Here is a 13,894-nt window from a genome sequence, read left to right as displayed (position 1 = left end):
AGTAACCTAGCAGATATGTAATCAATATATAATTCGGTTAACATATTGCTTTACAATATGCTACTGCAGTGCTTGACATTTCTAAAAATCGATCACTTAAAATTTCAAGATGGCGGACATTAGCAGCATTTGGCAGAATCATAAGATTTTTTGGGAAAGTAGCGAAGAGGTTTCGTCAGTTAACGTTCATTCTTTACCAGCCGCTAACCAATTAGAAATTGTTAAATAAAAGACCGGACGAAATTGGTACCAAAGGCAAATTTCAGGAATGCCCAGGAATATTAGTTCTCAAATGATCGCACACTGGATCGAATTCTATAAAATAAATCAACTTTTCTTCTTGAATTATTTCCCCGACATTCAGACTGGCAACATGGCATTTTCAATCGGACCTGTCTTTCAAACGTCGGTCAGGTCCCATTGTCCGACACGTTTGGGAATGTCTGTTTGACCTTTGACCTTGAAGGATGACCTTGACCTTTCTCCACTCAAAATGTGCAGCTCCATGAGATACACATGCATGCCAAATATGAAGTTGCTATTTTCAATATAGCAAAATGTTAAAGTTGGAGCAAACAAACACACCAACAGACAGGGCAAAAACAATATGTCCCACACAATAGTGGGTGGGGGACATAAAAATGTTGATAGTCTAACATTTCTAGAATATGATAGTCCAAAAAATATATACAAATTCCAGCTTTAAAGGATGAATACCATTCAAAACAAAAGTGGAAATGAAACGACAGTGCTTTTTTTTTCCTACTTGGGAAAAGTACCTGCACCAGCCCAATGGGGAAGATTGTGCGCGAAAACCCATGAAATTGGGAAGAAATTCACATCATGAAGTTGGTGTTTTTGAGTTTTTGCATACAAAAACTTTAAAATGAATAAGTAAGTGTTGTCTAGTTGTCCATATTATGTTTCCTAGGTTCAAGCCATAGAGCATCATAGGGAAACTCACTTAATATTTTTTTATAAAAAAAGTTAAAAAACAACAGATGTGTTTGTCATACTGCGCCGCTTTGATACATATTTTTTTTACATTTGACCTTGAAGGATGACCTTGACCTTTCACCACTCAAAATGTGCAGCTCCATGAGATACACATGCATGTCAAATATCAAGTTGCTTTGTGAAGGGACATAGAATTTATGAGCATTTTTCAAAACCTAAACGTGAAACCTAAATGCAAAGTGTGACAGAAAGACGGACAGACGGACGGCGGGATCACTATATGCCCTCCTTCAGGGGCATAAAAATAAAATATATATTTATTTTTTGTTTAAACCATCAATGGGGATTTTTTAATCAGCAAATGGGAATTTGGTTGTTGTTTTTTTCTATTTGGGAAAGTGCCGTTTTCCAGTATTTTATAAAGAAGGAATAAAATCCCTGGTTGTAAAACTTAATGTCATAAAATTAAATATTTTGGAAGCAGTGGTCTCCCTTGCAATTTTGTTGACATCAGGCCAACCTAAGGGAAATTTAAGAAATTAAGTGGGGGCAAAAGGGCAGTTAATTCTGAAGCAGGACATTACCAATACATGTATTCGGCAAATTTTTATGCTTATTATTAAAAAACATTATTTCATACATGTTAATGTATGCCCCATTAAAAAAACTTTAAAATGTGAGACTGGCAAATGTTCCTATAGCAAACCATTTTCATGTGTCCTTATATAATATCCTTCAAAACAACATGTACCTGTCCAGTAGATAGTGGGACTTCAGTGGAGTTGCTATAGTCTGGGTTGTAGACTGTTTGATATACAGCTGTCCCATACTGCAACCCATCACCATAGTAACCTTGGTCAGTAACCACCCCTGAATCATGGTAAGGCTCGGTCTCAAACTTGATTGCTACTGTTGGACCGCTCACAAATGGTTTGAAGTGGCCATTGACTGGCTCCCCATCAACCCCAAAGCCTTCCATGCTGGACACTTACGAGCACCTGAAATCACATCAGCAATAACTTAGTAAAGTTTGATGTATAACTTTTTCATTTAAGCTTGATTGCATAGCAGTCTTTCTGAAATACCGTCAACATGTCCGTCCTCAGATTTTTCCGATAATAATTTGGAAAATCGAAAATGATTCTAATATTACAGGACCTTGTTCCCAGTAATAAAAATATGGCACAATTCAGAATTCCATCGGCTTTAGGCTATTTTTGGAAAAGTTTCATGGCTAAAGTTAAGCTTACAGAATTAATAATGAATACTCAAATAATGAAAAATGCCTTTGCTGAATGATGTAAGTGTATACATCGGTATGATTATCTGAAGATTTTTGTACTTCGTCAAAGCGTATGACAAGCTATGTCATCAATATATGAGTACACTCCACAAAGGGAATCAAAATTGACAGCCATATGCGTTTAGGTTCCCGTTGTATTGGATTAATACATATGCAAGCAGGGCATAAACAAAGGTCATTGTGACATTCCCGGCATTTCCCGCAAACTGAGACAGGCAACATCAACACCGCAGTTACAATACAGTTATGTAACATTAATTTAATATGCAAACATAGAAACAAGTATTTAATGAAATTATTAATTTGCTATTGGAATAAATATTATAAGTACATTATTTGATTATTTGGAATAATTTTAACAATTTGTCAGTGACATTTATCATTAATGATATTCAATAGTTGAAGTAATTAATAGTTAAATATTGTTCAGGGCTATAGATTACTTTTGGGGTACATACATGTAGGGTAATTCACACCCTGTTTTTGACAACAATATGGTTTTTGTACATTTGTAAATTCAATAGTTTTAGCAAAAAATTTCACCCCCTACTTTTGAGCTTAATTGGGTTTTTCAACCCTGGTTTTTTTACTCAATTGGGTAATTTAGGGAATGACCTATCCAAAAAATAAAAATCTACTAAGGTTACTATATTATTTATACAATTGGAATTCAAAAAGGTACCTGTTACATGTAGTGTACACAACAACACACAATTACTGAATAAATTTTCTGATAATTAATTTTTTTGCGTCGAATAAGACCCAGTTCGCGGAAATCGCTGAACAATTGATGAAGTTATGGCTGTTCAAAGCGATGCACCCCGTTTTCAGGTCATTTTGAGTTGAATACCTTGAAAATGAAAGTAGAAATCGGACAGGTCTACGAATAATTACAATAATACACCAAAGATTGATAACCGTTGGAAAGACTGCCTTCTTTTCTACATAGGACGGCATATTAACTATCCAGTACATTTTTGTACGGAAAAATAACCAGTCTAAAAAATACCCCCGGTGTTAGTTAGAATTGCGTTTCGTGACGCAAGGTTTTTACGGGAATTACGTTATTAAATTTGTATTTGCATTTTTGTACGCTTTATTTTGAATTTAATTACGTTTTTGGTTATTTTAATTGCATAATAACGCAAATACGCTTGTTATCTATAGCCCTGATTGTTATCATAATTTTTATTTTTGAGCCGGAAATGATCAGTTCGGTCGGAAAAAACTGCATGACATGGCCAGTAATATATTATCATTTTAGGAAGGACTGGATATGGCTAATTGTTAGTGCTGCAACAATACGCCAAAAACCGTATTGCAATATATTGTCAGTTCAAAAACTTGTATTGCAATAAATCGCAATATATTGCTAACTTGTACCAGAATTATAACTCGCCAAATACCCGATAATCCCGTATATTCCAGTTTTAAAGCAAATTCTGGTAAATATTTACTATAAATGTGCTCAAGAATAACAGGAAACACAAACATTCACAAATTTTCTTAAGTATAAAAAACATTATGGCATTTGTTACTATTTAAAGATGTGATGAAATAACGTCCAACCGGGACGGTTTTGTTTTCACTGAACATGCGTAATTCGCCTGACGTGATGTTTCCGTTTTTATACAACACAAAATACACCCATACTTTCCATGCGACGTTCTACATGTCTGCATAATTTTCGCGCGCTTTTTATTGAGACAAAGGATAAAGCACTTTTTATTTGACACAATATTTTTTATTGTCACGTAAGCATTAACATTTGGAAGCGTGTTTCCGAAATTCGGATTACAAATTAAAAATGCTCAATTCATCAGAATCGAACGAAACATTTACAGTTGTGCGCAATTAATTTAACGATAATCTATTTAAAAGCATCAACGAATGCTCCCATGTAACAACGCTACTCCGTATAATACACTTTTTAGAATGCTATTTTTACGTAAAAATTTTTTTTACACCGCTTTGCTTTGTTTACCTTGAAATTGTTATTTCGGATGGCTTTTCTGGACGAAATGTAAATGAATTTTTGTAAAATTTTCGTACCGGTATGATGAAAATCGTATCGCAATACAATATGCGGATTGCGTATTGCTATATATACCGATATACCGGTATATTGTTGCAGCACTACTAATTGTGGTACTTTTGAGTTGGTTTCCTTGGAAGAACCAGTCCTTGGACAATGGTGTCTTAGAGAACTAGAAAACGCTTGAAGAGTAGGGCTAGAATTCCTTGTAATAATCGCTACGCTAAATAATATCCACTTACAGGTGTTTTTGTTCCTATTTTTGTGAAGTTGCTAAAGATTGCTAATTTGTGACAAAATTATTAACCAACTTGCAAATATATGGGTCTTGAACTGCTAAAAGTGTCAAACATAATCCCACACTAGTCAATATTGTGAAATTCAGTATTTTAGGTGTAAGTATACTATGACTTAAGACTTAAAAATCTCTTCATTGACATTCTTAAGTTGAACTAAGCCATACATGCCAGACGTCCCGATCTTTGCAGGACAGTCCTGCATTTGGGTGTTTGTCCCAGTTTCCCAATGTGACACAATTTGTCCCAACATTTGTAAAAAACCACCTATGTTCTATAGGTTCACAATAAAATTAGCTGATTAATCAAGCTTTGTCTGGCTTAAATTACTATCGCTAATCCCTTTTTGCCCCCCCCTATTAACAAACCATATCTACTAGTTGAGTGATCCAGTGTTGCTTTTGACACCTTACCAGCGATCTATCAGGAAATTATAAATTTTATCAGGCATTCACATCAAAATGTTTTTATGATAGGTGTCGCTAATTGCTAGCGATACAGGGCTTTCTACAGGCCATTTAACGCTCCTTCGCGGCAGGGTCTTCCCCAGGCCATTTCCTTGCCGGGGCGCTTGAATTTCGAAATCAGAGTCCCCGGGGCGCTTGAAATTTTCCGATCAGTGTATTCTTCAGTAAAAGAAAGTGGAGATTGTCCAAAAAAATCAAGGTTTCCCTATCAGTGTATCAATATTCCCTGTTTTAAAAAAGCACCCGGTACCTTCTTTCACAAGTAATCGCCATAAACACCACATGGGGTAATGGATAATCCACTGATAAGAGAATAGCATGACGCGCGTATCGATTATTCTAGCCACATTACAAGGTCATTTAAATGCTGACAAGGATGTATCTGGTAACTTTCCAGTCGTCAAACTGTGAAGTTCATCGTCCAATCGGTTACGCGAATGCTTATGAGGGCGGGGTTAAATATCGACCATTATTTTTGATTGACGTCGGGCAAGAAGTAAGAGTTTATCGCAGCTTGATTAGCAAGAAGTTGTACCATTTGAGTAATATAAAGCCGGTTATTAGTACAGTACAGAACATTGAAGACGGTTTCGGGCATCATCATCACACCTTTTTACTGTAAACAAGTGTTACCTATGACTCATAATTAATACGAGAATTTAATTGCAAGTGGTAAACAATTAATTATTATAGCGAGTAAGTTGTGCAAATGACTCCCAGTTACAATTATGTGATAACAATTAATTTAATTCCAGTACATGTATATTTCAACATGTCCATTTATAGAACTGATTCACCTCGTTTTCTGACATTTATTCGACACGTTATGCGCTTTAACAAATTTTCGTTGAATTAATTACGCACACTTGTAAATGTTTCGTCCGAAAATCGATAGTTAGAAGACTGATGATGGCAACCGGCCGTGATCCTCGTGGATAACGTGAATTTCATGCATAATTCCGTCAAAACATTTATTCGACTTGTAATGTGTGTAAACAAATTATCCTTGAATTTATAACGCAACGGTTAATATTTGTTGAAATCTCAAATGGGAATAATTAAATTTGTAATCCGAAACCCATTACCGTAAGTCGATGTTAACGCGTTTTTAATCCGAAACACACTTCCGAATGTAAATGTTACCGCAACGTTAAATATTTTTGCTTCAAATTAGCAGTGAAAATTTATTTAATGTTGAATCTTTTTCTCAATTAAAAAGAGCGCCAAAATTATGCAGCATGTACAACGTCGCGTCTATTGCATACAAATGGCGTGTATTGAGCGTTTTAACAAGCACACAACAGGTCAGGGGATTGACGCAATTCAGAGGCAATATTTCATCAAATCTATAAATAGTCACTTAAAAAATGACAAGGTTTGTGTTAAAGAAATAACTGAAAGCTTTTATCGTAAATATTTACCAGAAAGAGATTGATAAAAACGTAATAAACGGGATTATCGGGTAATAAATAGAAACTTGAAAAATAGTAAGTATACAGTCGGGTTGAAACGGATGTATTGGGGAATCGTTCGAGTCGGGATTTTACTATCTGTGTGGAAAAGTTTTAAAACAATTAAACAATATAAAAAAAATATTTTTAAATGACTGGGGGATTTTTTTGAAGAGTCATAGCGCACCAAATGACGTCTTTTGACGCTGTTTTTTTTTTAGTTATAACGCACCACAGAACGTGAATTGACACGTTAAATTAAAAAAAATCAACGTAGGGAGGGGACACCCCTCCCGAACCCACCCCCGGGGCGCCTGAACAAATTCCTGGGGAAGGCACTGCTTCGCGGGGGCCCTTGAATTTCGAAATCAGAGTCCCTAGGGCGCTTGAAATTTTCGGATCAGTGTATTTTTCAGTAAATGAAAGTTGAGATTGTCAAAAACAATCAAGGTTTCTCTATTAGTGCATCAATATTCCCTGTTTTAAAAGAGCACTTGGTACCTACTTTCACAAGTAATCACCATAAACACCACATGGGGTAATGGATAATCCACTGATAAGAGAACAGCATGATGCGCGTATCAATTATTCTAGCCACATTACACAGTCATTTAAATGCTGACATAGATTTATCAGGTAACTTTCCAGTCGTCAAACTGTGATGTTCATCGTCCAATCGCTTACGCGAATGCTTATGAGGATGGGGTTAACTATCGACCATTATTTTTGATTTAAGTCGGGCACCAAGTAAGAGTTTATCGCAGCTTGATTAGCAAGAAGTTGTACCATTTGCGTAATATAAAACTGGTAACTAGTGCAATACATTAAAGACGGTTTCTGGCATCATCATCACACCTTTTTATTGTAAACAAGTGTTACCTATGACTCAAAATTAATATGAGAAATTAATTGCAAGTTGTAAACAATTAACAGGGCTTCACACTTACCTTTTTTTCAACTAGCCCATTCGGGCTTGTACCGTAAATCTACGAATATAATACGCACTTTTTTACCTGCCGATTTTTTCTTCAAGAGGGGGTGCGTATAATATACGAGTTTTGAGAAGAACAAATTTTTTTCCTGTGCAAATTTTCAACTTAATCGCTGTTATAAACTTTGCTGCAGCTATTTTGAACTATACTATTACATCAAAGGGGTGCAACAGGGCTCGCGCCGTCGTTCGCCATTTGAGTCATTTGCGAAAATATTGAGAATTTGGCTCAATAAAAATCTTATTTGTAAAAATGCGAAAATCTAGTAAAATTTCATTAAAAAAACATCCGCCATTTATATCAGACTGGTTTTCTATATTTGTCTCTTTGTTTTAATGAAAGTGTTAGCAATTCGAACAGTAAACAAAACCCGGTCTGTACCCGATTATGAGACATCGCTTGACCTTATTGTTATTGAAGTGCGCATGGTAGCTGGCCAATCAACATTGAGCTCGCTTACACATGAAATGACGTTGTCGAAACGTGAGAACGGGAGGAGCTATCGGATAATATTGGGTAATTCATGCGCAGACACTGTACAGAATTTGAATACACAGTTAATATCGTCGTCTGCCTACAAAATAGCTACTGGACGCTAAATCGTATAAAGAGATTAGCAAATGAAAAAAAACAACCTGACAATACCCGTAAATAAATATTTCTTAGCTGACCACTATTTATCTTTCTACCGCATATTTACCATATCTGAAGTAACCAGTGGTAATTAAATAATTTGTTTTATGATGCTAATAGTCTATTACACCTGTCTGCCGATTGCCGAATTAAATTGAAAGGTGATAATTAATTAATTTGTGTTTTACTTCCAAACTAGCCTTAATGACAGCAGCGTATTTTAATTAAAGAGATCATTAAAAACACGAGCGGTTTAATTGTATTTTAAGTTATATTAAAGCATCGAGTGTGTAACACCAGAGACATAGACGTTATCTACGTCTCTGGTAACACTTCGGAAAAGTAATTCATCTAGACAACTATAAAAACGGAAGTAACCATTTTGTCTTCTTATTACTTTATTTTTATTATAATTATTATCGTCCCGAATATTGTCAAATTGAAATTGAAATAAATGTGAAAACAAAAAACAGCGTCTCTGCTTCTTTCTTTTGTAATTATGACTGCTTAACCCGGATGTCAGCAAGGGGCCCGTGTGTTATAGGTAACTATCAATGGTAATATAAACAACAGACAGAGATATTTATTATGCAACTGTCATAACAACAGCACTTTAACACATCCCGGTTAATATACCAGGGTATTACTGTGAAGCAGATAGTTGACAACACCAAATTGATTTGCTAGTTTCACAACACATAAATATATTGACACATTTTTCGGAAATGGCCGATTTCGGACACTGATTTTTTAGTGCATATTTAACTCGGATTTTCAATTTTTACCGATAAATTTTGACCAAACTCGGGGGTGCGTATTATGCACGAGGGCGTATTATATTCGTGGATTTACGGTAAATGCAGAACCTACTAGCCCTGACAGGGCCCTCACACTACTTTGGGGGAAGGGGTCCGCAGCCCTTAGGAGGGGGAATTTTCGCGGCGTTTCCCTTTTTGGGGGATTTTTTTACTTACTCTCTCATTATTTAATTTGTACATGTTTGCACTATATTCATTGCATTTTTCATAATTTAGTTTGTTTGAAAAGATTAATTTGAAATAGAATTGAGATATAATAATCATGAGACACATCTTTTTTTTTTTTTGTTTTTTTTGTTTTTAGGGGGAATTTTTCCCCCTGCCTGACCAATCTTTCATGTGCCCTGACCAAAGTATATCAAAACCTTTATATTTATCATTCAACTTGTATTTTCTTGTGACTAGAGATGCGCAATTATGATTCAATAATTCTTATTAGCTTGCCTTACTAATGCTAATGTATTCAATATTCATCTACTTAAGACTATTTGTAATCTTAACGCCAATTTCCTCTTTTCCCCTCATACTTTCTCTTTCTTACCTCCTTCCCTTTTCTTTTCTTACCCCCATTCCCACCCGTAAAGCCAAACTTAAACAACAACATGAACTTTAAAACCTTTTTTACATAGATTGCAGCGGTTACCGTCTTACAACAAACGGTAAGTGAATCTTAGGTGTCGCAAAATAACGTGTTACAGTAGTCATAACAATTGTACAGGGTTAACTCTCTACTAAAAGCTGGGATCGACCATTAATATTAGTTTTGCTAATTGAAGTGCGCAAAAAAGATTTCAAAACACTTCTAATCGATCAAACAAATTAAAATTATTTAAAATTGATAAATAACTATTAATTTTAAAGTAACTTTGTGTTAATGTCTAGTTTTATACCTTCATCATTCCGGACGATCCTGGGCGATCCCAGCTTTTAGTTTAAAACGTATTTTCATTGAGAAAACACGTCACTTCGAGGAAACCAATAAAAAACCATGTCTAGCGGCATTCCGTTTTAAAATAGGTACTGACGTGTTTTACTATGAAAACCGCCGGGGATTTTCTAAATTGTCGGCCTCTTTTTGATTGCAATCAGGGGGTTCCGAATCTATTTCAAGATACGATCCGTTTGTTGTCTCCGAACTCACTCTGGGATTTAATTGTCATCTGATCGTACTGTATTAAGATTTTTGCATTTGAAAAGCTTATTTAAATCGCAGTTTATTGATATAGAACATATAATCCCGCCCAAAATACACACGACCGGTAGGGCATGTTCCTGGGACATTGGCTAGCTTGGACCAAGGTACAGGCAGTGAATGTCGTTCTGACGTGCCTTAGTGTTAAGCCCTGGATAGATGCATCGTAGTGAATTTAAAGCAGACAGCTTTTGTATTTCATGGCCCAAATCAAGTCCAAAGATATTATTACCCGGTATTCTGTGTGTTATACCACCCGAGGTTAAAAAACCTGTCAAAACACCAATTTGGTATTTTAAACAAACTGAGCGCTGTAAGACCGGTACACATTGATTATTCGCATAGATTTACTTTCCTTTTTGACTGATTTTCAGAAAATAAGATGTACATATTGCATCAATCTAAATTTAGAGTTTATTGATGATTGGTTGAATAAAAACAGTGCTTGATGAGCGCACAGCACTATTAAACATGCCTCTGTCCCAAATGGATGTAAAAAAGAGGCTTGCCCCGAAAGGTCACGCCATGCATTTATCCTGCATTCAATGATTAAACTGTTAGTCATTTGTTAAAACGAAATGTTTTTGTCATTTTAAGTGTTTCAGTTTTAAGGTATTTTAACGTAATTTCTTAGGTGTTCGATAACTGGTTCGTCCACCATAAATGGAATGTCCTGATTCGGACCTAAAAATTTCTAACATGTATGACTAAGCGCAACTGCAACTGAGTGGATTCAACATAATGGTTCGTAGTGAAACGGTTATACAAAGTGCATTATGTATGTAACTGCATCTGTTGAAGTACACAAATGATGATTGTCCAAAAAACAAAATGTTGTGACAAACACACATGGGGACGATTGAACTTTACCAGTATGCAACACTTAACATCAAACAGCGTGCACTAACCCTAAACACCTGACACATAACAACTAATGCAACACCTTATAATCCTTTTTATCCTATATATTTCCTTAGTATCGGGGGCTACCGCTCCCAAACCCTCGCTTTGTCGATAGTGGTAAACAACTGCGTACCGGTAAAGTTCAATCTAGCCCACACATGCCCTGTGATGAACAAGGAAGTAAGTTCCAAAGGTACCATTTGCATGATTGAATACATCAACTGCACATTCACACATAAATTACGTATAATAAAAAAGCAAACGAAAGCATGCGCATGTATTTTACAAAGCCAATATTCACATTTCTCGTGCGTTAAAGAGTCAACCGTAAAATCGACACTGCGAGTGCGACAGCAAAATCAACAGGTCGCCATTGCTATGTTTGTAAAAATGCATCACATTTCATCATTTTACCTGTAAGAATTGAATACTGTACAAAATAAATTTGAAATTTCTGTTAGCATGTGCATCGTTTTATTTAAAAAGATACAAAATATACCTTTTTTATTTCGTGTCCTTTCTAAAATTACAAATGGCGGGGGACGCGACAATAAAGGGAGTTAATTATTGACAGGTCGCACAAGGCACAACGAAATGTGTAACAAAGAAACTTTAGGCAATTCCGGTTGCACGCCACACATACTTATTTAAAGATGGCATTTGACCATCGGATAGAAACTGACACATATATTAACATGTTTCATAATTACAGAGGAACAGAAAAATGGATAAACATATCAACTGTAAACTACAGCAACGTTTACACACGTTTCGCACACAATGGTACAACTCGAACGTTTCCTTAACAGAAATAACAGTATCGATAACTGCTTACACTTGGTGTTTAACTATTATTATCCAATACTACATTAGCGGACAAAACACATGGAAAGAGAAAAGTGACTGAACATAGACAACCGAAAAAGCAAACAGTTTTGTTAGCCTGCTAATAGATCAATATATTTCCCCATATTGTTTGGCATTATATTTTTGGGAGATGATAATTGGACTTAAAACCACGACAAAATACATGTTTTGTAAAATAAACTATCATAAGATCGTTTGTATTCATAATGACACTTGTTTACATAATTTTGTATTTTGTTTTTGTCATGTATTGTAATGTAAGGGACACAACTCGTATTGTCTTGTTAAAGCATGCAGTCATGAGGGGTCGTGCTAAAAGGCGGATGAAAGAGCGGATGATATAGCGTATATAGTAAAGAGCGGATGATATAGACAAAGAAGGATTATCGGAAAGAGCGGATGATATGAACAAAGAAGGAAACAGCGGATGATATAGCGTATATAGTAAAGAGCGGATGATATATACAAAGAAGGGATTTGCGTATATATAAATAATTATTAAATAATAATAAATTAATTAATTAATAATAATAATTAATTAATAATAATTAATTATATAAATAATTATTAAATCTGCGGACATTATGAATCAGCGGATAATATATACAAATAAGGAAAAGAGCGGATTTGCGGATATATAAATAATTATTAAATAATTATTAATTAATTAATTAATAATAATAATTAATTAATATTAATTAATTATATAAATAAATATTTGAAAGTAAATATTAAGTTATTTAAGTTTAAATATAAAGCACAATAGTATTTTTAGGCGACTGAATATATATGTATTTAGTAAATAATAACTTCGTTAGATATTGACTTAATTTTTTTATCAAAAAGCAGAATACTATTCAATTTCTCTCTAAATATACATGAGGTAGTTTGCCAACAAAATGAATATGTTGCCCAGCTCTTGCCACGTGGAGGCCACCTCTTGTAAGAGCCAAATTTTGAAAAAAAATAGGCCGAAATCGTCACTTATATAAACAATAAATTTAATTTTGAAGCTGTTTGTAATGAAATAAACCTGCATATGAGCTTGTCTGTCAATGAGTATGTTATTCTCAATTCCAAATTTGATAATTATAATAGAAAGTAATTATATATTTAAAAAAAACAGGCAGGAAAGTGTAATTAAATATATGGTACATAATATAAATACATATAATAAAAAATGAGTCATACATTGCTATTTATCCCGTATTATGTTTTTATATAATAGAAGTTATTACATGTTGCCAAAAATTAGATAATTATAATAGAAAGTAATTATATATAAAAAAAAACAGGACATACACCGGTATTTTGGCCGGAAAGTGTAATTAAATATATGGTACATAATATAAATACATATAATAAAAAAGTGAGTCATACATTGCTATTTATCCCGTATTATGTTTTTATATAATAGAAGTTATTACATGATGCAAAAATTAGATAATTATAATAGAAAGTAATTACATATTTAATAAAATAAAACAGGACATACACCGGTATTTTGGCCGGAAAGTGTAATTATATATATATGGTACATAATATAAATACATATAATAAAAATAATAAAAATACTTTATAATAAAAAAGTGTAATTAAATATATGTTACACAATATAAATACATAACATATAATACAAAAAATATGAGTCATACATTGCTATTTATCCCGTATTATGTTTTTATATAATTGAAATTATTAAATTTTGCAATTTGGGCAAACAAATTGCACATCAACATTAGAAATGTCCGATGGTGCATGAACACATTGCTTGTGAAACCAGTTTGAGCATTTGTCGCATTGAACTTGATCTCCTACACATGATGGTAAATTACAAATACAATATAAATCAATTGTTATTGACTTGGATTTAGTTTTGCGTCGAACACTGATAGTTTTACTGGTTGTTGGAAATTCAATCATAAGTTCGGAATCTAAACAAGACAAAAGATGTTCTCTTAACTTTAAGGAATTAAATAT

General features: G+C 34.2%; 1 protein-coding gene across 2 annotated transcripts in view; it reads right to left on the bottom strand.

Moving 5' to 3' along the window:
• The window catches only part of LOC127857679 (zinc finger protein ZFP2-like), a 31,114-nt gene extending 19,497 nt beyond the window's left edge, over positions 1-11,617 (bottom strand). For both annotated transcript variants that reach the window (XM_052394269.1, XM_052394270.1), the window contains exons 1-2: positions 11,547-11,617; positions 1,709-1,955 (exon numbers count right to left, since the gene is read on the bottom strand). In XM_052394269.1, coding sequence (XP_052250229.1) covers positions 1,709-1,936 — 228 coding nt within the window. In that variant the 5' untranslated portion in view covers positions 1,937-1,955; positions 11,547-11,617. The remainder of the gene's footprint in view (positions 1-1,708; positions 1,956-11,546) is intronic.
• Between the last annotated feature and the right edge of the window lie 2,277 nt (positions 11,618-13,894).

The sequence above is a fragment of the Dreissena polymorpha genome, chromosome 14, assembly GCF_020536995.1.
Source record: "Dreissena polymorpha isolate Duluth1 chromosome 14, UMN_Dpol_1.0, whole genome shotgun sequence".
Taxonomy (NCBI): Eukaryota; Metazoa; Mollusca; class Bivalvia; order Myida; family Dreissenidae; genus Dreissena; species Dreissena polymorpha.
This window is presented reverse-complemented; position numbering and strand designations above follow the sequence as displayed.